The 23,656-nt window shown below is 40.2% G+C and overlaps 1 protein-coding gene across 1 annotated transcript; it reads right to left on the bottom strand.

Moving 5' to 3' along the window:
* Nucleotides 1–613: 613 nt before the first annotated feature.
* Nucleotides 614–21,924, bottom strand: LOC105906717 (dual specificity protein kinase CLK1-like). The gene is made up of 11 exons (XM_012834910.3): nucleotides 21,427–21,924; nucleotides 20,874–20,964; nucleotides 19,707–19,776; nucleotides 16,040–16,156; nucleotides 8,815–8,981; nucleotides 4,159–4,253; nucleotides 3,769–3,898; nucleotides 2,921–3,003; nucleotides 2,092–2,171; nucleotides 1,231–1,321; nucleotides 614–1,105 (listed from the first exon to the last, which is right to left on the bottom strand). Exons 1-11 carry the CDS (start codon nucleotides 21,607–21,609, stop codon nucleotides 959–961), a joined length of 1,254 nt encoding a protein of 417 aa, XP_012690364.2. The 5' UTR covers nucleotides 21,610–21,924; the 3' UTR covers nucleotides 614–958.
* Nucleotides 21,925–23,656: the final 1,732 nt, after the last annotated feature.

Raw genomic sequence — 23,656 nt, 5'->3', positions numbered from 1 at the left:
CTCCTAATTCAAACAGCCTAAAATGATCTTGAACAAGATGATGAGAGGAGTTGTATATGGAATCCCCAATCCAATCATATCCATCATATGTCTGCAGCAGATATTTCATAGCAGGTACCATTAAGGATACAACAGTAAAATGATGCCCTGTATATATCACCACATTTCAAGAGTACATCAGCAGGCTGTCTGCTGGAAAGATGCTCATGTTAACAAATGAATAACATCAGCTTGTAGCCAAGTTGGCTAACTACAGTTACCTGGGCAAAGGAATGAATGAGGGAGAAGTGAAGAATATAACCAAAGGACTGCTAGCATTTAATTTCTGAAAAGAAATAGTTGCAACTATATCAGCCACATAGGCAACAAACAATAAAATGTTTTGTCAAACTGTTGCTTATCTTTTTTTATTATTATTATTTATTTTAATTATATATTTTTTTTATTATTATTTCTTTCTTTTATTTCCGTATCTCTCTGTCATGCCCTGCCAAGGGACAACGGATGAAAAATAGCTAACCTAGCTAATTCTGGTGCATTTACATTTTTCTTGGGAAATGTTTATCAATGTACGCTGTCACTTTTTAAATAAACGCATAAACATAAACATAAACATAAACATAACCCATCCACTGTCTCACAGAAAAAAAATGAATTAACTGAATTTGGCTATTTATTGCAAAGTTTTTCACGGTCACAGTCCACAGTCCAGTAAAAACTAATGCCACAAATCTTTAGAGCATTCATTAAATGTAAGAATTCAGACAACTGAACAGGATAAACATCCTTTCTTGCAGGACACCCATTTTCTTTCAGCATTAAAACACTGTTATTTAAAAAAAGCCTTTAGGCTCAAACTCAAAAACTCTCAGCCTCTCGGAGGACTCTCCACGTCTAAGAGGATATATCTAATGTCACTTGTCAAGTTAATCATACTGTATGTCACGCTGGGGAGCCTTTATTTAAGACCTTTCCTTAAGTTTTTAAAAAAGGGATGTGACAGAGCCTCATTGAGGGTGATGCGCTCGGTCACGTCATACTCCAGCATCCTTTGGACGAGATCAAAAAGCTGCTGGTGCTCCGGGCCTCTGGAGCTCATGTATTCCTGAAAGTGGTGGACACAATGTCGTCAACACTTGTTCATTTGAACACATTCAATCTATTTAGTCTTGATATGTATCTGTTGCTCAGTTCAAATGTGTAATTAGTTGTCGGAGTGTTCTGGCTCACCTTGAGTGGTTTGCAGTGTTTTCTGACGTATCTTCCTGAAGACCTTCGCACATCCCAAGCCAATCGATTGCGATGGACATAATCCCTCCTCCTAGGAAAGAGTTATATTTTTTATTTCAAGTTCATGACTCATACTCCAGGGCCATTGTTCCATGATCAAGGGGCATGTCATGTGGAAGGCTACTTGCAGACTAGCTGAAAATCATTGCCACCTGCTATGTCAGAAGAGATCCTGCACACATGCCGTTCAGAGCCCCCAGGATTTTGCGATGTTGCGATTGCAACTATTGACGCAAATTCAACCAATTAGCGAGCTTGGTGAGATCTGTTGAGCTCACTACTCTAACCGTGTTAGCAGTAGCTTTTGTAGACTCACCCTCGGGTGAAATCATGCTAGAACCATTTCTTCCGTTCTCTCTTTGTTTTGTGTTCTGGCAGAATGGTGAGTGTTTTTGTCTTGAGACAAAAACTATTGAGCAAATGTGTGTAAATTTGTTACTTTGTAACAATATTGACCCAAGTAGAAGTAAAAGTACTCATAAAAACAAGAATTTGAGTAAGAGTAAAAAACAAAAGCAGCAAGTAAAGAGTAGGTGTAAGTAATTGTTCAAACATGTGTGCAACAGATAGTCCAATAATGACATTACAAGCCGCAACATGACCTGCCATTGGGATGGGTGTAGCATGGATGTGGCCCGGAAGCTGAAATGTCCACCATTTTATTGCTAAAAAAGGTTACTTAAGTACCTGCAACAGAGTAAATGTAGCACAATCCTACCCACTTCTGCTTACATTACTGTGAAAAAAAACATATATTGTTGTGCCACACCTGACAACAATAAGTCTTAATACATGACTTGCCTGGTTTTCTGCAGGAGGTGTGTGGGGATGGGACCAAGGACCCGCTCCATCATGGCCAGGTGCTCTCTATTGCTGTGTGTCTGTATAGACCATTACATAAATCATACATTTATAATGGAATAGTAATGTAAAGGTATGGCACAGGCAATGGTAAATAGATAATGTCCCAAGCCCCTCCAGTTCATCTGATCAGAGTCTGCATTATTGAATGTGTTGGAAAAGAAGCACCAGTGTTGTTGGGGGCAGATGGAGGCTAAACCACACGCTCACATGTAGGACAATGAGTTGCGTCTGACTATACTTGACAAACTATAATGGAAATCTTACTTATAAGTATTGTAGTTGTCAAAGATAACCTTTTTTTTTTACTTGGCCAGGAGTGTTTTTCTCTATATGTTAAACTATCTACATGCTTTGTTTCTTTGTGAGAAAAATGTAGCCTTGACCTACTGCAGTATAAATGTGTTGCTCTTTTGTTAGTCACCTGCCAAAGTCCTCTGGTGTCCTACTCCTAACTCTAGTGTCCTACTCCTAACTCTACTCCTAACTCTAGTGTCCTACTCCTAACTCTAGTGTCCTACTCCTAACTCTACTCCTAACTCTAGTGTCCTACTCCTAACTCTACTCCTAACTCTACTCCTAACTCTAGTGTCCTACTCCTAACTCTACTCCTAACTCTACTCCTAACTCTAGTGTCCTACTCCTAACTCTACTCCTAACTCTAGTGTCCTACTCCTAACTCTACTCCTAACTCTAGTGTCCTACTCCTAACTCTAGTGTCCTACTCCTAACCCTATTTTCCAAAGCCTCATGTGGGACCAACTCTTACCAGGAAGAGTGTTACTCCAAGATAATACTCCATGAGAATGCAGCCCAGACTCCAGACATCACACGCCTGATTCCATCCTAACTCTGCAACGATAAAGCCGGCAAGTGGTGATCCTGCCAGGTTCTGACATCAATGGGCCCACACAATTGCCTGCATCTGAGGTGGAGTGATGATGCTCCACACACAGGAAACTGAGTTGTTTAATTACTGTGGTCACATTTGTATTTAAACATGTAAACATTATGTCCATAATTACATCAAGTCCATAAATTGCTTTCAGTGCTATATGCAAGAACTTTAGAGTAAAACATTCAAAAATGAACTAAAAATCTTAATATATGCTGCCATCGATCATCCATAAAAATTATTTTAGGGAACTGGTAATAGGTCCAGCTACAGATCATAACATTTAACTCAGTCAGTAAAATGCAATTTATCCCCAAATAAAATAAACCAAATTTCAACTCAGCAGGTCAAGTACAGAGTTTTAAAGACTAGACCTTTACTCTGTTTTAAATATACTTGTTCATATTTGACACTGATGCCTAATTTGGACTATTACGACTTAACCGAGGTTTCTTGCCAAAGATAGAAGTAGCCAGATTCTTCAAAGACTTCAACAAAAGAATGATTTCACAATACCCCCATGGTGGACAGATACTTATGATCCGATGATGCCATGTCTTAAAGTGTGCTTAGTAAAGTTCATTATATACTTTCTAAGTCTCTTCAATGCTTGCAATTAATTAACACTATAAACATTATAAGGGACAAACATGACAATGCATATTAATCCTCGAAGATCATACAAAATAGGGAATGTAAACGAGATGAAATCAGTCCATTACCTAGAATGACCTCTGGAGCACGGTAATGGCGGGTGGACACCACAGGTGCATGGAACTCATGGTCAAATGTTGCATTCCCAAAGTCGACTACTTTCACTTCTGGGACGTTCAGGGTCCACTCATCCCTTTTCTATAAGAAAACGTCCATGTTTCTCTCATTTGTAAATACCAATATGTTCCCAGAAAGCTGAGAGCAGATCAATACAAATTCTACTAAAACTAACTCTAATGAACTAGGTTTGCTACTTTGGATATGAAAATGATTGGAGGACTAATTTTATGGCTTAATTTAACTAAATTGAATTTAACTAAAATTAGCTTTCACAATATTTTAACTTGCCATCAACTGCACCTTTATTTTAATACAACTGTGTAAAACTGTGGTCTTACGTTTGTTGAATAGTACAGGACAGCAAAGTCTGAATCCACAAAGAGAATGTTCTCCGGTTTCAGATCAGTATGAGTCAACTTGTTTTTGTGTAGAACTATGGAGAAGACACATACATAAAAAAACAGACAGGTTAAAGCAGCAGTAAGGCATTTTGGTCTAAAACTAGCCAGCTTACTACCCAAAAGGCATTCAACAATCTTGCAAACATCAACAACAGCATAGTTGGCACAGGTAAAAGCGTGCTAGCAGTGTAAGTGGCAGTTGCCAACTCAGGCTGTCTGAGCAAAATGGGCAAAAAATGGGTAATATATTATTCTACATGTTCTATTCTATTATGTATTTCTTGAATTCTATAGAATTCTGCCTTATGTCAAGCTGAATACAAAATGGAGGTGCGTGATCTCAAACAAACAATTAAGTAGAATCAAAACTAGATGTACCGCATAACAGTGTGCAATATGACCGCCGCATAAAGTAAGAGAATAAGCAAGAATTAAGTGAAACTATGAAATGAAAACAGTATTGCAATACTTCTAAAAAGTGTAAATAAAGACTGACACAGAAAGAGAGGGGAAACAATCAGGAACATGGTAGATGAAATCATACACGTATCAGGATGAGCATGCTAGCACACATGTGGTAAATGTACAAGGGTAAGTAAAGTAATGAAACAGAAAACTATGTCGATGGTGGCAATTATTTACATTGCAGGAAAATGTGATGGGGTAGAATAAGTGTCAATACGTGTAGGCTGAGGGTTTATACAAGTAGATCAGGTGGAGAGAATGGAGAGACTACAGCAGCATCCCACAGTGAAGATAGCCTAGACTAAATATTAGCAACAACAACATTTTATTTCTTGCAGTAACTTCTTTGAAATTGCCAAAGATTTCCATGCCAAATACTTGACTTTACTTACTACATTAATGCAGCCATTTTGGATTTAGCATTCAAAGGCCCATTACTGCCTACAGTGCACGGAAGGCATATAAAGTTATTTCAGGAAAGTATTGATCATGATGACGTAGATTTCTCAAAAACTCATGTAGCAAATATGATACAACAGGCATTAGTCATATGTTAGGTAAACAGACAAGGGTGCATTTACACAAATATCGGTAAAACCTGAGAGAGATTCCAGTCAGAACTAAAGCCTTATGATTCTTATATAGTTGTATTGTTTTATTAATATGCCTTGATGCTTCTTAGAATTAGAAGTAGGGAAAGTAAAATGCGCCGAAGTAGAGCACAGTTGAATGTATGTGGCAGGTAACTGTATCACCAGTATTATTTGTGGATGAATCGCTGGATGCAGTTATAAGAGGAGGTAATGGGCCATATGGAGCACAGAGAAATAGCCTTTATGTTGTTTTCTGGTGCACAATACAATTTTGGAAGTGCAATATCTAGAGGTAGATTTTCTTTTCTAATTTCTAGGCTCCCACCTGTAGCAGGTGCTGATGTTGCTCTTTGTGACACATAACAATCGCTTATTAATAAGAATGGAATGAGCTAAAATAAGCGGGGTGTCTGTCGGGCCCCACCCTGTTACAAATACGAATAGGTGGGCCTTGGAGTAGAAAAGGTTGAGAACCCCTGGCCTAGGCTATACCTGGATTAGCTATATTCAGGTGTGGATTCAACTGGACGAGTCCTAAAAGTGTTGTATTGCTAATCACCAGCAAAACTAGCCTGTTACCTAAAAGTACAAAAGACGGACTCAACTGAACTGAACAGCATATATGTAAAGTTTTGAGCCTCAGGTCTCCATCAGGCAAGTAACTTTAGTGAACCACACAAACGTTTGTACAATTTTTGCAATAATCTCCCTCTGTGCAATCTGGGAATCCCAATGCTCCTGCATCGAAGGGTCATAGAGATGTACAGATACAGACGGAGCTGCGCCTTCTGCCTGCCAGCCACGCCACACGCAACAATTTACGAAAATTGGGAGGTGCATGACCATTTGAAATTACATCAAAGCGCACCACGCTCCAGCGGAAATGGCGTCATTTTGACATGCACAAGGACAGGAACGGCAAGTATACATTTCACTTCAGAGTGGTCGTGCAGTACACCAAGTGGGCCTTAACCCCGGGCTGAGCTGTCTTGAGCCTAGTGGAGCTGGACATGCAGCAACAGGTGATGGGTGCTCCTTCAGTCCTGGTTCATGGGGGACTCTGGGCACACTGGGTATGGGAGCTGAACACACAGCAATGGGTGATGGGTGCTCCTTCAGTCCTGGTTCATGGGGGACTCTGGGCACACTGGGTATGGGAGCTGAACACACGGCAATGGGTGGAACTAAAGACCCACAGGGAGACCAGGGTTGAGGGTCACTATGGCCAAACTTCTCCTTGCCAGTGCCTGACAACCCAAGGCCTTTTTGATCGAGGACTTACTATGCCTATAATACCCCTTACTTCACCACAGTAAGTAAAAGTGTCACAAGGGACAAGAAAGTCTGTTAAGGAATGTGAGCACTTCACCTCACTTCAGTGTTGGTCATGATTCATGATGTCCATCTGAATCTTTGATCTCTGTTTCCTCCCCCTCAGCCGTCTGACTAAAGCGATGACGGGGTGTTTTCTACAGCTTCTGGAGTGGCAATATAACACCCCAGAGGAGAACTTGGACACTCTGGGCTCGTTCCAACACCTCCTTGTTCCAACACGTCCTGGACGCTCGGGGCTTGTTCAACACCTCCTGGACGCTCTGGGCTTGTTCCAACACCTCCTTGTTCCAACACCTTTGTTGCATAGTTGGTATTGTTAAAAGGGACTCCTCAGCATAATGCCAATCAATTGCCAGTTTATCCAGTCTTGGTTTTACTGTGTTTTGTTTGTGGTGAGTGAATAGTATGTATTTTCTATCAATAAAGTATAATTTCAAAAAGAATATCGCCGGCAAGTTAAATGCGTAAGTGTTGGGAAAATGTGCCTGATTACCCCAATCAATCAGATCATATTTCTTTAAATGTGCTTGCTGGCTGTAGGCTTAATGGAATGAATCATCGAATGAGATCTTGCTAGCGAAAATTATTATCTCAACTCTTTCAGAATAAGTAGATAAAAACAAGCCAAAAAGAATATCTAATTGATACAAATGAATAGATACTTATGAGGATATATGTACTGTATGCGCTTATGTATCATGTACTATATATGTGTATATACATGTATGTGTAGATAACAATATAGAAGTAGGAGTTTGAATATGTGTGTGCAAATCTGTGTATGGGCGGATCAGTATGTATGTATGTATGTATGTATGTATTACAACATGTTTGACAGAAGTACAGGGTTTAGAGGAGTCGTATAGAGGTGTTGTTTAGTAATCGGAAGGTTGCTAGTTTGATTCCCCTCTCCGCCTTACCAAGTGTGTAAGTGTCAAAATAATTATCTGAATGAATGAATTATTATTTTCATTAAATGGTGAAATATTGAATAACTCAATTACCTGCAATTCCATAAAAGCCCTCTTTGATTGCATTTACTCGAACATGGCCAGGGAATGTAATGAACACATTCATAAGTTTCTTAAGCGCCAAATAACTCTTACGAACAGCATGGCATGCAGCGGCTTTCACTGGACAAGAATGTACCACTCGCAAAAAAGCACAAGGCTATGCATACAGTCTGTGAGACAGTCAATGCTCGGCTGCGGCGTGTGGTGTTCGCAATATATGGCTCGAGAAGGCCTTGTAAATAAATTATTCCTTGTCGGCAGAATCGATAGCGCACATATAAGAAGTCATCATGATGTGATAATGGATCTTGGCGATCTCGAAGAACTCTCTCCCTATAAAACGCCAATCTAACTAATATCGCTCCTTCATCAATGGTATCTCTCAGGAAGGGAGTTGCATTTTTTTCCAGGGGAGTGGCAAGCTAATCCAGCTCACTTAAGCTGTTAGCCTGCGCTGGAGCAGGTTCAAGTTTATTTATGTGTTGCTATGGTGATTTTGCCAAAGTTGCTTAGTGGAACCGAAAAGGCGGACTTATGTTATCTTATCCTGAAAATTATCTCGGTAACTCGCTAAGCGGTTTTGGTAATATAGGGTGCCTGTTGTTACACAAACGCCTCAACTTAGTTGAAAATATAGCAGAAAATATACAGACTGATCTATTTCCACCCAGTACCCATTTCCTTTTGCAAACACATTTTTCTTTTCATTAGCCGTCTCTCCTTTTTCTTCGAAACTCTGCCTAGAATGCCGGCATTCCAGAGGCTCTTCACTGCTGACAAGGAGGCTGGTGTTTTGTGAAAACTATTTAATAAAACTGCAAGGTTGCCTTTTTAAGTTTCTTTCAAAAACAAGGAAACCTTTGAATTGTAGTGTATATTTTTGCCGATCACCTAAAATCAGGACGTGAGCACTGTGTTTGTGAACTAATTTCCAAGGCATTTAACACACTTGAGTATATTTTCTTTTATGAATAGAAACAAAACTTTTCTAAAAACATTCACACATCCAGAAGGAATGCCTCCTCTGGGTATCCACTGGAGGTTTCTAAAGGGATCTTTTCTGTAGTAAACAGATATTCAAATTTTTTGACTGCAAACCAAAAGTGTTGAATCACCAAAACAATGCTTGTTTGAAGCATCGACTGCAAAATAAACACATTTGTAACATGCACATTAACCGAACTTACACCTGACAGCTTTGATGATCTGGTAGGCCATATGTCGGATTTTTCCCACAGGAAACGGCTGAAAGTTGTTCTGTTGGAGGAGTTCATATGTACTGAGACCCAACAGCTCGAAGACGATGCAAATATGGCCATGGTGGTTGAACCAGTCCAACATCCTCACACAGGCACTAGTGTAAAAGCACAGAAGGGGTATAAGTGCAAGTGGACAAGTACAAAAGAAGCCACTCTCTAAACCAAGACATTGAAGTTTAATGTATGGTTTTCCCATCTACCACACAGTCATGAGTTATTCACAGGCAAACCCACATATGTTGGGTTTCTTTGGGTCAGAACAATTATTAGCAATTGAACATTTACTCTGAATCAGCAATTTGATCTTAACCATATTTGTATGTAGCAGTGTGACTTGGATACAAGTCCAAAACGTTGGATAAGGGAAAAAGATGGATACATAAAATGTACAAAATGGAAACAACGGTTTAGATCCTGCCCAGGACATTCTAGTCCATGTTCTGTCTGATACCTGTTCCCCTGTTCACCATTCCATGTTATACCTCGTATCCTGTATTCCTGGGTTCTGGCTGACTGATAGGTGGCTCAACCTATCCCCAGCATTCTAACCTGCACACCTGCTGCCACTCACCTGGTTGGCCACTGCTTTTAAGCTCTGCCAGGGACTCAAGTTCCTGCAAAATGATTTCGTTCGTTTCGTTCGTTCATGTCAAATGCAGTGGCTTGCAAAAGTATTCAGCTACCTGAACATCATCAAAAGATACAAACACATATTTTCCCAATCAGTATTTTATTGTGAACATCGATGCTCTGGTATTGGTAGTTTCCAAAGGCAATGTATTTTCTTTGTAAGTTGTATGCCCTGTCCATTTGAGTTCCAAAATGAAGGTAGATGACAAATGATTGGCAAATGATACAGAGGGGCCACTTATTCCATCCAATCAGGTACTACCTTTTCTAGGTTGTTGTTTTTCTAATTCTCATGTAAAGTAGTATTTATTGTTACACCATGCTTTTTTATTGCTCTTAGCTTGACTGTTCTCTCCCTTGTACGTCGCTTTGGACAAAAGCGTCTGCTAAATGACTAAATGTAAATGTAAATGTAACCTGTCTGTGTTTAAAGTAAAAAAAAAAAACACTGTCTAAGGGTCATTAGCCAGGTTGTGAAATATGAGAGCAAATGAAGACTAAAGAGACAAGGTGATTCAAATTCTTAAGTGAGGAAAATAGAAAATATCCAAGTGTTTTGCTTCCCAATTGAGCATCACTGGATCCATAAGCAGAATGTTTTGATTAGGGATCAGTCATTTTGGTTGAGCTGGAAGTAATGGGCGGGATCTATACTGATGGATAAAAAATAGTTTCTAGTGGTGGGTTTGACTTGGATAGACAGCATGGCAACAGCATGGTACACACACACACACACACAATTCCCCTTGCTCCTAGTAAATACTCGACTGGAGAGGAAAGATATAGCATTTTGAGTTGCATGGAGGTAAGTTGACAATAATGTCACTCTTTTTAGTTGAAAGGATTTTAAATGTAGCCTAGCAAGATTTCACATTTGTAATGATTTCTATAAATAAAATGATTCAATGTCAAAGAGTCACTATCTCCTAGTCTAGTCGCAAATTATATGAATGGCTAGCTATCCTGGCATGAAGCTTGACTGGCAACAACTCTCCCTCTGTGGGCGTTACACATTTACATTTACGTTTAGTCATTTAGCAGACACTTTTATCCAAAGTGACGTACAAAGAAGAGAACAATCAAGCTACGAGCAATAGAGACCTAGTGTAACAATAAATATTTTATTTTACATTAGAAATAAAAAAGTGCCGGAATGTAACTACTGTAAGTGCGAGTTAAGTACTAGTTAGAGGAGATCACATTAGAGGAAGAATAAGGAGAGGAACTACGAATGAGAATAGTCTAGATTGCCATACTTGCTAAACAACGCTCATTAGACGAGGGCAGCATCCGGGGGGTAACATTTGCCCTTACAAGAGCAGTTAAGTAGGTGGGAGCAGAACCAGCAACCACTCTGTAAGAGAGCATAAGTGACTTGATCTTAATGCGAGCAGCTACAGGCAGCCAGTGGAGCTCAATGAGTAGCGGGTGTGCCCTGTACACATGACGTGTACACATCTGATCTGTCTGAATTGGCCTATGTTCAGTGTTCTTCTCCTCTGGAATGAAAATATCACCTGCCTACATCATGACATTTTGCCATACTGTTACCGACCAGCTAATCCGACCTGTAAACCAATGACGAGAAGTCAGATGGGGCTCGTGTCTAGGGGTTTTAGGAACATTTTAAGGAAAACGTAGGAGAACAAAGAGCAGGCCTGGCTAGCGTGGCGGCACGCAGGGGAGTGAGAGAGTACTGCACTGCCACCCCGGCACTAAGATGTATCCGGCTCCGCCTGGCTCACAGGTCACACCTGCACACAAGCAAATAGGCACAGCCACAAAGACCCCTAGTGGTTACCCACCACGATGGTGACCACAGTCTCCATAATAAACTATATACAATATTATTGCTTTTTAGCCACTGGGACATTCCAGAGGGAGCTGGGAGACAGAGTAGGCACATCGCAGCCAGTTGCTTTCACGTGGATTCAGTCGATTCTGACTGCACAGGTCACTACGGTTGCATGGCCTTATAAGGAGTTGGCGGGGCGTGTATGTATGCAAATCCAGGTGTACGAGAACGCGTGTTCAATTTAAGAATCCTCATTTGGGGGAGCACAAGCTGAGCACAAGGTGAGAACACTTTGGCTGTGTAAGAACCTATTTCCAGGCGTTCATGAATACGGCGGAGATCTTTTCTTAGGTTGGTCTTTCGAAGTTCGGAAGAAGATATTTAAGAACACTTAATAAAATTAGGCCCAATGATTTGATGGACAGAATTCCACTGGTCAGGAAAATTGCAAGCTCTCCACTTCCTCATCAAGATGCCATCTCGAAAAAAAAAAACATTAAGGCTCTTTATCAAGATTGACATCCGACAAGGCAGACTGTAACATAGAAGTGAGCGACAAATCAGATTTTTAGGCAGAAATTCGTTTTTCACGAGACAGACACACTGACCCGTTACTGACTTTATTCGATCTCTTATCAGACCCAGCAAGATAACTTTGGGCAGAGGACTCTGGCGTCCTCTCTGAATTGTCAAGGGTAACATGAAAAGAGTCAGACACGTCATAATAAGAGTCGGAAGGATCATAATCAAGCGCCCTTCCCCCTCAGAGGAGTTTTTCGCCATAGCGCATGTGACGGCGCAGGCGGAAAAAACTTCAGGATACTGCTGTACACACTCAGTGACTATAGACTGATCAGGCTCGGCAACCTGAGGGAGCACTTCAGAACCGTCTTTACCCCTAAATATTCCCAAGTCCAATATTATTCCTGAGAATAAAGGTTACACCGGGAATCGGTAAAGATTTTCGGACACCAACATGGACGGTGCCAGTGACCACATTTGAGTTCAGTTCAATTCGATGAAGTGGGACCACAGTTGAGTCCATTTCAAAGCCACGAACGAGCACACTGGTGCCAGTCTTTGTCTTTCTTTCATCAGACAGAGGTCAAATCCCCTCTAAAAGAAAAGACAATGCAGCTCCAGTATCGCGTAAAATGCGCACTGGGGCGAGATGTTTACCACCAGACAGCGATACAAAACCGTCACTTAGAAAGGGTTCATACCCAGTCTTAGAGTCGCTAGCACATTGCACAATAGATGAGGATGGATGCAAAATGGTTTTAATCAGCCTTAGTCTTAGTTTGCTTCTTTCTCAATACTGGACATTCTGCCACTAAATGGCCAGGTTTCTTGCAGTAGAAACAGGCTTGATCAGTATTACTGGTAGTCTTGGTCTTGTCGTTATGACCAGACGGAGAATGCTCGGACTTATGCTAATCTCTGAATGACATGCGATGCGCTAAAGCAAACTCATCAGCCAGGACAGCAGCTTCACGCAAGGTATTAACCTGGCGCTCGTTAAGATATGTAGTCACAGCCTAGGGAAGACTGTTTTTTTTCGGTCGTTTTTTTTCCGAACACCCTGGCCACTGATAGGCTGCAGGTATGTTGAAACACAACACATATATGTAGAACACACAATGTTCTCGGCTGGCGAAAGAGGCATCGTCCAGCACTGGTGCTGCAACAGATTTCGGTAGTGTATTCCTTTAAAAATGTAGAATGGTGGAGGAGTAGTGTGGGTAGAGGGGTGAGAAACCAAAGGGGTCATAAAACTCTGCTCGGTCCCCAGCACTGAACTGGGTCTCATTTTGTACTAATCAGGGGTGTGTGGCATTTGATTGGCTGATGTCTTCCACTGACATCTGCGTGAGAGGGGCCGCAAACAGATCAAGACCTGACCTGGTCCATTCCCCCGACATACGTGTGCCAGTGCCGTCTTTCACAGTATATCCATTCTCCCTTCTTTGGGACTTTAGCTTTTCCTCCCCCAGCTGAGCTATTTGCTCTCTTAACATGTTTATTTTTAGGCTGGATTGCAAGGTGCAGACCCGGTAGCCTCTCTGACTCTGTGAGAAGAGATCACTAATCCACTCCTCTCTTGCTTCTGTTCCGATGCCACAGGAGTATTGATCCTCCTGATAGCTGCAGAGGCTACGTCAGATACTACATTCTTGGCTGCCTCTTTCAAATGTGGTCGGGCTATGGAAAAGCCTGGGACGCTGACTCTTGCAAGATGGAGTCAAAAACATCCGTCACTTTGCCCTTTTAAAGAATACATCTATGACAGCCAGCATATAATATGACATAACTAGCCAAGTTGGCTACTTCCGCTGATGCTTAGTATAAGCTAACGATAATATTGATTTTAAAAGAGATGGTTACCGCTACAGACTGCATAATACTGACAATAAATAGTGAAAACCGTGCTATGCTACATTTAGCATTTCAATTAAAAAGAGCAACATTAATGTCAACTTAAATGCAATATTTCTCCTCTCCAGTTGCTGTCAATCCAAGTCAAACCCACCAATAGAACCACTTCTCTCATTCATCAGTCTAGATCCTGCCCAGTCCAGTTCAACTTTCCAGGAACACTTTTTGACGCACAACCAAAGAGGACTGATTCACAATCAAAACGGTTTGTGACTCAAAAAAGAGGCCAGCTTTGTAAGCAAAATTCTCAAGTCTGTGACTAAAACCAACAAAACTGTATCAGATAATTCGGTTGCATACAGTAGCATACAGTAGGTGTTCAGAATGAAAATACTGTGCAAGTATGTGTAAGTATATTTTGTGAACCAGAAAAGGACGATGACTTTTAGGGGGGTTGAATACTTTTGCAACTGACAGTATCAATCTGAAATATTTAATTTGTTGTTGGATTTACAACCTTGTCTGCATCTCTGAGATATTTTTTTGTATCTGTATTTTGATCTCCGCCTACCTGACTTGTGAGTTTTGCCTTCTCTGCTTTGTTTTTTTGTCCTTCTCTGCTATGTCTGCTTCTAGTCCTTCTCTGTTTATTTGGGCTGGCCGGTTCTCTTTTAGATTTTTGCCTACTCCCTTGTACCTTTCAGTCCTACAAATTGTTGTGATGCTGTTTGAGAGGGCATCAATATCAATACGTGCATTACTGCAGCAACTACAACCAACTTATGTTCTCTGGTTATTTCACAGGCAATTGTTACTGATTTAATCCCAAAGTCATTATATGCTACATAGCAAACCTTAAAAGAAGTTAACCTGGAATAGTATTTTGAAACTCCTGGTGAATGAAGGTAGGCATATCCTGTGATTAACTTGCCATCACCACCCCACCCCTTGAAGCAGCTGAAAGTAACTTTTCTCCAAGAGATCCACCTGCGCATTAACGATCAACACAGACTCAACCCCCCTGGGCTGGTCAGTATTTGCATTCCAATTCTTGAAGAGGCAGTATCGAAGCACTGATTAAAGTTTGTGGAAAAATGCTCTTTGAGTTACAATTGGAAACCAATCATTTTACCCAGCTCCACTCTTTTGCGGGGTGCCTCAAGATTCACTCCTAGGCCCTCTCTTTTTTTATCATTTACATGTTTACCCAAGGTCAGATTATTGAAAATAACTAAAGTTTACTATGCAGATGAGACTCAACTGTACTTGTCTTTCAAATAATCTTAAACAAGGAAACTCTTAAGTTTATTACGGCAGTATCTCTCTGACCTAAAAGAAAGTGGATGGCAAAAACAAACTCCTATTGAACTGCGACAAGACAAACATCTGCTTATTTGGCAGATATTACATTGCCTCAGAGGTTAAATTGAGCCTTGAATCTTAAGAAATATCAGGCTCAACCTTGGAGTGTGATGGTGCAGGGGTGCAGGTTGTCTGTATGTCCCTTTGGATAAAGCGTCTTCTGAATACCAGTCCTTTACCTCATTGTTGATCAACATCTAAAACTGAAGTAGCATGTCAAATCTCTTGTCTGTTTCTGTTTCTATTAGCTTAGAAACATTTCTAATATATATTCCACACTCAAGTCTTGAGTCTGTCAGACATGCTTTTATAGCTGACCAGAACATCCATGTTTTTCTCAAACAAAGCTAAAAACTACAGGAGACCAAGCTGTACAATGGCCTGCCACCCCAAGGAAAATCAGATGAAAATGTACAGTGGCATCGTGCCCTAAACACACTAACATTCATTAACATGTATTGGGGAATTAAACTGTGTTGATAACCCCGTGTTGGATGGGTCTCATCCATGTACTAGTGAACCCTCCAATAAGCAAAGAATTGCATCTGTGCATCTAGAAATACTTGGTTGACCTAGCATAAGACTTGCTTAACCTGGGTGCAGGCAGATATGAAAACAAGGGAAATTGAGAACTGAATCTGATTCACTATTCATTTTAAGTTCTTCTTTAAGGCACAATTTTTGCTTCGTGATTTGAAAACTTTGGAAACTGAATGCACACATGTAATGTTTATTACCTTATATATACTTATACTTATAACTTATTACTAATAATAACGTATTCTGTTATGTTGCAACTTATTTCCTGAGGATCATTTGTTTATATTATCTTATAAAATATGCTTTCAACCAACAGTATACTAAATATGAAATGTCCCTAAACTAACAAGTAATTTCAGACATTTTCAAAACATGTCTACACTAATATACAGGATTCACTCAAATTATTCTCAAATTTTTGAAAGTAGATGTAGCTACAAATAGACTTACTATTGGCTGTCAGAGTCGAGGTCATTCATCTTGTCCAATATTGCCACCTCAGACATGGCAACGTCACGGTAACTGTCTATGTTTTTTACGATCTTCATTGCCACATGAGCAGAGTCACTTGCAACAGAAAGAAACAGATGACAGGTTTAACATTCAATTAAATAATTAGATTATTAATAAAAACCCTTTTGGAAAAAAGATTATTGTTCACTCACTGACGACCAATCAAACGCTACCAGAGTATTTTGAAACTCAGTTTAGAGTACCTTGAAACTCACTTCATGATTCTCAACTTATGCCCGAATTCTTCACAGTGTTAATGTAAAGTTGATTAACAGTATAGGGACAAACACAGACCATAGCATATAGCATATCGCTCTCTACATATGTTATCATTCACTACTGTTTGGAAATGTCCTTGTCCTTGTAAGAAAATACTTTCCAATAATTTCCAATTGATTTTTAAAGCAATGCCTACAAAGGAATACAAAGGCCCATACAAAGGCCCACCAGAAACCCCTTCTACAGTTGTGTTTGCATAACTGAAAACACCAGACAGACAGAAAGTCTTAGACGTGCTACTGCAATGAGCTGTGCAGTGAGTAAACTTTAGTCCTTTAGCTTGACTGTGCAATACAATGCATCTGGGGATAAGTGGAATAATTGGATTACATGGCTTTTGGCAGGCTGAAAATAACGCACATTGAGGTGGTGATATGGCACGGCGAAGACAAAAGTACATTATTGACTGACTGCCATTACTCCACTTACTCCACAGTTTCCACTCATCCCTCACAACATGGGATACATGTATTTAGTGTCCACCGTGGTGAAGATAGAGTGCCACCAATAGCAAAAAGTTTTTTTATTTTATTCCGGCACCTGTCATCAGCTGCAAAACGTACTCTTGTAGTTCCTCTGGTACAACATCAAAACTACGGTTGGACCATATTTTTTATATTTATGTTCAACACCTACAAACTGAGATGTTTAGCTTTGCATTCATGTCTGGCCATGCATAGCAGGTAAGCCTGGCCATCATTCGCTAACATTACATTGATGAAGCCATTTACCATCACGTGCAAGCGGTTGTGATCACTTTGAAACCAAGACGGCCTTTAATTGGTTAGCTGATTTTGAGAAATTAAACTTTGCAGGTCATGTTGTGTTTCCTTGTTGCTATACTAGCTAACTAGCTAAGAAAACGTTTTAATAACCTTAAACGGTTCAAATCCCCATTGGTATTAGGAGCTTTAAACCGTTTAATTAGTATGTTTTTGCTACTGAGCTCCCCCTAAAGATGCGGAGTGTAGTTCACTTTTACAATACTGTCATGAATACAAATTGCACTTTAAGACCCCCTAATGGACGGTGGTACACATGTATTTGTTGACAGGCTGAATCTGGAACCGGTGTAACAGGCCATAGTGTACCCCCAGTCCGGACTATACCTGGGGTTAAAGGGGCCTAGGCTAGATTATACCCCAGGTATATTATGGCCTAGGCCAATTTATACCCCTCAGGCCAGATTATCAGAATCAGAATTATTTTCAGAATCAGAAATATACCCCCATGATATCAGTAGTGTTGAGTGATATACACAAGAATTACTTAATTTTTCAACATTTAATTGGGTGTTCAGCTTTGTCAGGTAAATTTGCCAAGGCTAACGGGAGGCTTCAATCGATAATTATTAGCTAGCTATCTAAGCTGACACCCTATACACTCGACTGCCCCAGTGAAGTTAACTTAATGTTGGCTAATATATGCTAATAACATCATCACATAACATAATCATTGACAGTTACTCACTAATTTACCGTGGCATAAATTACAGGGTTGTGCGCTTTCAGGTGCCTCTTGAGGTTTGTTGTGTTCTTCCAACCTATTTTGAAGCCACACGGTTTCTCTCCCGTTATTGCAGTGCATTGTGTTTAATTTTCTGTCAAATTATAATAAAAGAGTGTCCAGATATCTATTCTTTTTCTTCCAGTACCAGAGTCCAGAGTGCTTGAACTTCAGCCATCATCTAACGTTTGTTAGGACGTCGCTTGCATGTCTGGGCATCTCAGGGAGTGGAGGAGGGATACAGAACCGGGCAACATTCAACCAATGATATTAAGAATGTACTGCACTAGGTGCATGCAAGTTTCGAAAAAATAACTAATTACATTTTGTATTGTCCGTTCGACCCACACTCAACCCATACCCATCAATCTGCTAGCATGCTCTGACAACATCCCTACCTCTTTAGATTTTTGGAAAATGTATGTTATGTTAAATATATTTTTTTAATGTCAAAATATTGGTAGGGGAAATAGAAGGGGCGCAAAAAAAATATATATATATATATATATATATTTGTTTTGCTAGGCGCAGTTTTTGGCACCCCCCTCTAGGTGGTGCTCTAGGCAACCGCCTTTGTCGCCTATAGGAAGGACCGGCCCTGCCTGGAGGGGTATAGTCTGGCCTAGGCTATTTTACACCCCCGGGTATAGTTTGGCCTAGGACAGTTTATCCCCTGGGGTATACTCTGGCCTGGAGGGGTATAGTATGGCCTAGGCTATTTTACACCCCCGGGTATAGTTTGGCCTAGGACAGTTTATCCCCTGGGGTATACTCTGGCCTGGAGGGGTATAGTATGGCCTAGGCTATTTTACACCCCGGGTATAGTTTGGCCTAGGACAGTTTATCCCCGGGGTATACTCTGGCCTGGGCCAAAGTATACCCAGGTTTAATCTGGGCGGGGGTTAATTTGGCCTGTTACACCGGCAAAGACAACACCAGAAGCCAGAGAAGCATGTGGATTGACATGGTAGAGTAATATCACATGATTTTACACAAATATGACTCTGCATAGTTTTATTTATTGTGACATCGGAGATTAACGATTCCATAACCAAAAGAATGACAAAATGTAGTTTTGCTGAAATAACCTACTGCTCGTGTTCAACCTATATCCATTGTTTTCTAAACTTTTGAAGGTAGAGTATGTGTTATCTAATAGCTTCTTGGTGTTGAAGCTGAAGCTGTCATACTGTTACTGCAAGTCACCTTAATTACCATGTTATGATGTCACAATGGCCCAATGTAAGTCTATGGGAACATTGAAAGTGGTGAACATACAGTACAATATGAATATGGGGCTTACTAATATTGGCACTTGGCCACATGCAGGTGACAACCTTTGCCTTTGTCTGCAAAATTATCCTGTCAGATTTTGGCCAAATTATTTATTTTTTCCCTGATAAAGGCATTGGCTGAAAAGTAGGGCATTCTTGCTAAATATACGCTTTTAAATGTCTGTTGAGAGTCTGCTGTCACTACTGAAAATATCTAAACCAATATTTGATGCATTGCATCAGTGTGTTAAGATGGGGCGCTCCTGGCCTTTATCTGTGCATCACTGTTCTGTTTCCAGTCATTTGCCTTCCTTCCTAGCTTGCCTACTTTTGACCTCATTTGACAAACCCAAACACCTAGTGGACATGGTTCAAAACCTTACACCATCATTTGTACTCCTTATACTACGACCAAGTTTCATCTGAAGTCAAAATTCCAAATACTCAAGTTGCATGTCTGATTTTGTTTTCAGTGGGTGAATGATTTAGATATTAAACAAAAATGTCAGCATCTACCTCTATAATAGTGGAGATCTGTCACTTACTTGAATGAATGATCAATGCATTCCACCACCTTCCCAAAAGCACCTTCTCCTAATGTACCAACAATTTCATCTGCAAGAGGAATTTTAAATGAGAGATTACTGTAGAACACAGACATGAAAACAAATTTAAACCCTCTGGAATAGAAAATAACTCCACGACTCAAATGGATAAAAAAAAGAAGTTCGTACACACACTTGTCTCACAACATCTGCTTACCAATATGATGGATCAATGACTGTAAAAGCATGAACAGCATGTTATCCATGAAATGAAGGAAATGAGGGCAAAACTCATCAGAATGAGAGCTGGCCTATTTTTAAAACTGCTGCCGGATTGTCTGTAGTGAGGGCTATTTGGAACCAGAGCGTGTGTAATCAGGGTTATGTGGAACCAGAGTTACGCATGTGGTATGCCCTGAACCTATGCCTCCCCTTATTTGGTTTTGTGTGCTCTTGTCAATGTGCAGAACATTGAGACCATAGCTTACACAATAGTATAGTATACTTGTACTACTTGTCCTGGCTTATCCAAAGAGCTACCTACTACCTATTTTAAGAATATCTTTCCTACAGTTATTGTACAAAAGTTACATGTTTCCATAAATGAACATCTCGTCTTTGAATTTTGTGAAAATACATTTCTGTGGGATGACATGGACTAGCTACATAGTATGTCCTGTGAAAAACATAACTTTTAAAAATGGTAAGAACTATCAGAAGAGACTATATTGTCTGGGCAATTCAGCCACACAGTGTTCTTTAATGAACTGACCAGTGTATGTTGTAAGGGCTGAGGCGGCCGTTTAGGTTGTCAATCACTTCATACAAAGCCGACCTATTTTTTTAAAGAAAAAATATTACATAACTTGTTGATAATACAATTGGTTTTTACCACATTTGAGATTGAAAACTGGTCATTTTTCCATTAAGTTACATTGGAGTCTTGATCATTATGCTGCAGCCGGATAATCGATGTCACTACCCTTTTCACCACTTTTGAAGTGAGCCCATGATGTCCATGCTCTTTACAGTCATTGTGATGGACAAGTATGAGACAAGAATTGTAATAAATAACTGCACATGTACATACCACTAATAAATGAAGCTTGATCAGAAACAGAAAAGACACACAAAAGATACATTATAAGAAATGTGTATATTCTGTACATCTTGCTGTCAGCCTGTCTCCATTGTGATAGATCAGGTGATTCTCCTCGTCATCCTCAACACTGGTGGATCTTGTTCTTTGGCAGCTCCTCTGCGGTTGTGTCACCATCATCATCACCAAGAGCATCATGAACCATGAGAAGTTGAGCAGTCGGGCCAGCAGTCGTTCATTCAGTGGGAAGGGGATTGGGTTCGTTCAGGCAGCCCCAGAAACCAGCCATCCCATTGACAGACAGGACACAGCCACCATTTGAAATCCAACGTAGCAAGATACACACAAGGGAAATTCCACTTAGTACATGTTACCAACACATCTGTGACATTTTCAGAGAAGACTAAGACTAAGCATTTATTTGGTATTGGTATAGTTCCTTCTTTGGGAAAAATGCTTACAAGTTTTTTTGTCACCAAGTTGCCTGGTGAGTGAACTCCAAACACTTCTGTGCACTGCACCTCACTTACATTAATTAAGATACTTAACTGATCAGGTAAACCATTTTACTATCCAAAAGTATTGTTAAATCTGTTCAAAATGAGATGGAACTCTCCATACCGAGTTTGAGTGTCTACAGTTGTCGATGTTATGACATTGTTCATGGTGAAGCCTCCTATTGCTATGTCGACTGTGTCCACGGTGTCCAGAGGTAAAATGGTGCAAGTCTTGCTCATTCTGTCCTTCACTATGGTGCTCCCAATCCTTGCAGACAAAGTGACAGCTCTTCTTCTCGTACCCCATGCCTCGTACTCTCTTGTCTCCAAGCTCCAGACTGTCAGTCAAATGTCTGCTATCGAGGTAGTCCCTGACAAACTCTTTGAGCAGTTAAATCAATAACACGGGCAAAAATGGGTTGACAACAAGGATTTCAATCCATATCAGATACTAAGCCTAATGTGACAGCAGACCTTTTCATGCCCTGTGATATATGTAAAACATTTTTAATTAGCAACATATCAGATTCATTATCTACTTCCCTGGAGCCTGCAGGGAATTCTGGAGTACACTTGATCTCCGCAGTTCATCAAGCGTACTCCCAGGCGACCATATCCCCTGACAGTTAGAGACAAGCATTCAGAAATAGCCATTTGCTACCACACAAGCACCCACACAGCAACAGGGCTTGTATCCAGCCAAGCAACAGTTAAAAGTCCCAGTAGTTGGGTAAATTCCAAACTACAAAAAGGTTTAGTTCTTACAGACTAAACTAAACTAAACATATGTAATCAGAGGACAAGTTCACAAACTTAGTACTTTCAACAATCATAGACTTATAGCTGTGAAAAAATGTGAAATCTATATTAGCTTGTGCACAGTGTCAGTTCTCCTCCAGGAATAGACACCTGTTCTAAAAAAAGGCCTGGATCCTGTAAGCACATCTTGAGCTCGGTCCAGTCAAGGCCATGGAGAGGTGGTTATTATGCTCGTTTAACAACTAATACACTGTAAATGATCAAGTCTGGGGACACACTCATATCACTGAAAATGCCAATTCAAATTCTGATCATATGAATTTTAAATCTACACTATTTATTTATTTCTTACTAGAATAATTGATATGTGTACATTGTAGGATTAAACTTGGTTTTGAAGATCTTCAATTTTACATGTAAAAATACATTTCCTAAATATCTATCTTTTTTATGTCATTTTTATAAGGACAAATGACATTTGTTCCTTTGCAAATGACCATTCTTGAAAAGAGGGAACTATCATTTACCTCCATCTTTTAATTGAATCCTTTAGTTGCGTTACCTGTTCATTTGAATTCAAGCGGCGATATTAATAGGTTAGAGCACAATGACTGCGTGAGACGTGCGTCTCAGGCGCGGCTCAGGCTACGCTGCAGCCAGGAGTCATGTAGAGTTGTGCTATGGAGCCTATTTTTCAAGCGTGAGGTAAGTGTGAGGAAAGCAGTTCTACACAAAACTAGACACTAAAAAGATGTTTTAGTAGTTATATTGACATCATACCAGCAAGATTACATACACTGACACCTTTCACTGCAGTTTCACCTGGGCTGACAGACATGACAGAAATATAAATATTATATTCTTTAATCACTTTAGCAAATTGCATGTTATGAAAGGGGAAGTGGAGGCTACATGTGTACTATATAGTAACCCAATGGACTATATACTATATAGAAAACCCACAACAATTGTGAGAGGAGGTCAAATGGGCATGAACATAGTTTGGCTTCCCCTTGGCAGCATTAATGTATGTGCAAGCCTACTGTAAAGCAAGAAGCCTAAGATTTGTCATTGCTAAACTTTCCACCAGAATCATGGTAAAAATACAATGTGCACAAGCAAAACTGATATTCAATGACATGAAAAAGTATAATTCACTTGTGCATTGTTACAGAGATTTTCACTTCTCAAATCCTTTAATTCTAAGGAAGTCTGCCCCCCGCTGGCGTCTGTTAGGAACTGCCACTGTTAATCATGCATTCAGTGGTAACCACAACAATTTCTGACACCCTGGTCGTTTGATTGATTTTCCATATCACACATACAGACCTAGACCTGATCAACTCCAAACACTTTTACTAGATCTCCCATTGTCGTTATTGCAGACACTAAACGGAAACAAATGTTCGGTGGGAATTTATATAGGCTTAGTTCTCTTAACAGATGCACATCTAATAATCATAATTCTAAATTGGTTGCCGCCAATCTGCGTCATAGCTCATCACCACAAAGTTGCCCAAACGTCCACTTCGACACTCTCACCGCTCCTGGTGTGGCCAGTGTACACGCCCTCCATGCCCGCTAAACAAGTAAAA

The sequence above is a fragment of the Clupea harengus genome, chromosome 20, assembly GCF_900700415.2.
Source record: "Clupea harengus chromosome 20, Ch_v2.0.2, whole genome shotgun sequence".
NCBI lineage: Eukaryota > Metazoa > Chordata > Actinopteri > Clupeiformes > Clupeidae > Clupea > Clupea harengus.
This window is presented reverse-complemented; position numbering and strand designations above follow the sequence as displayed.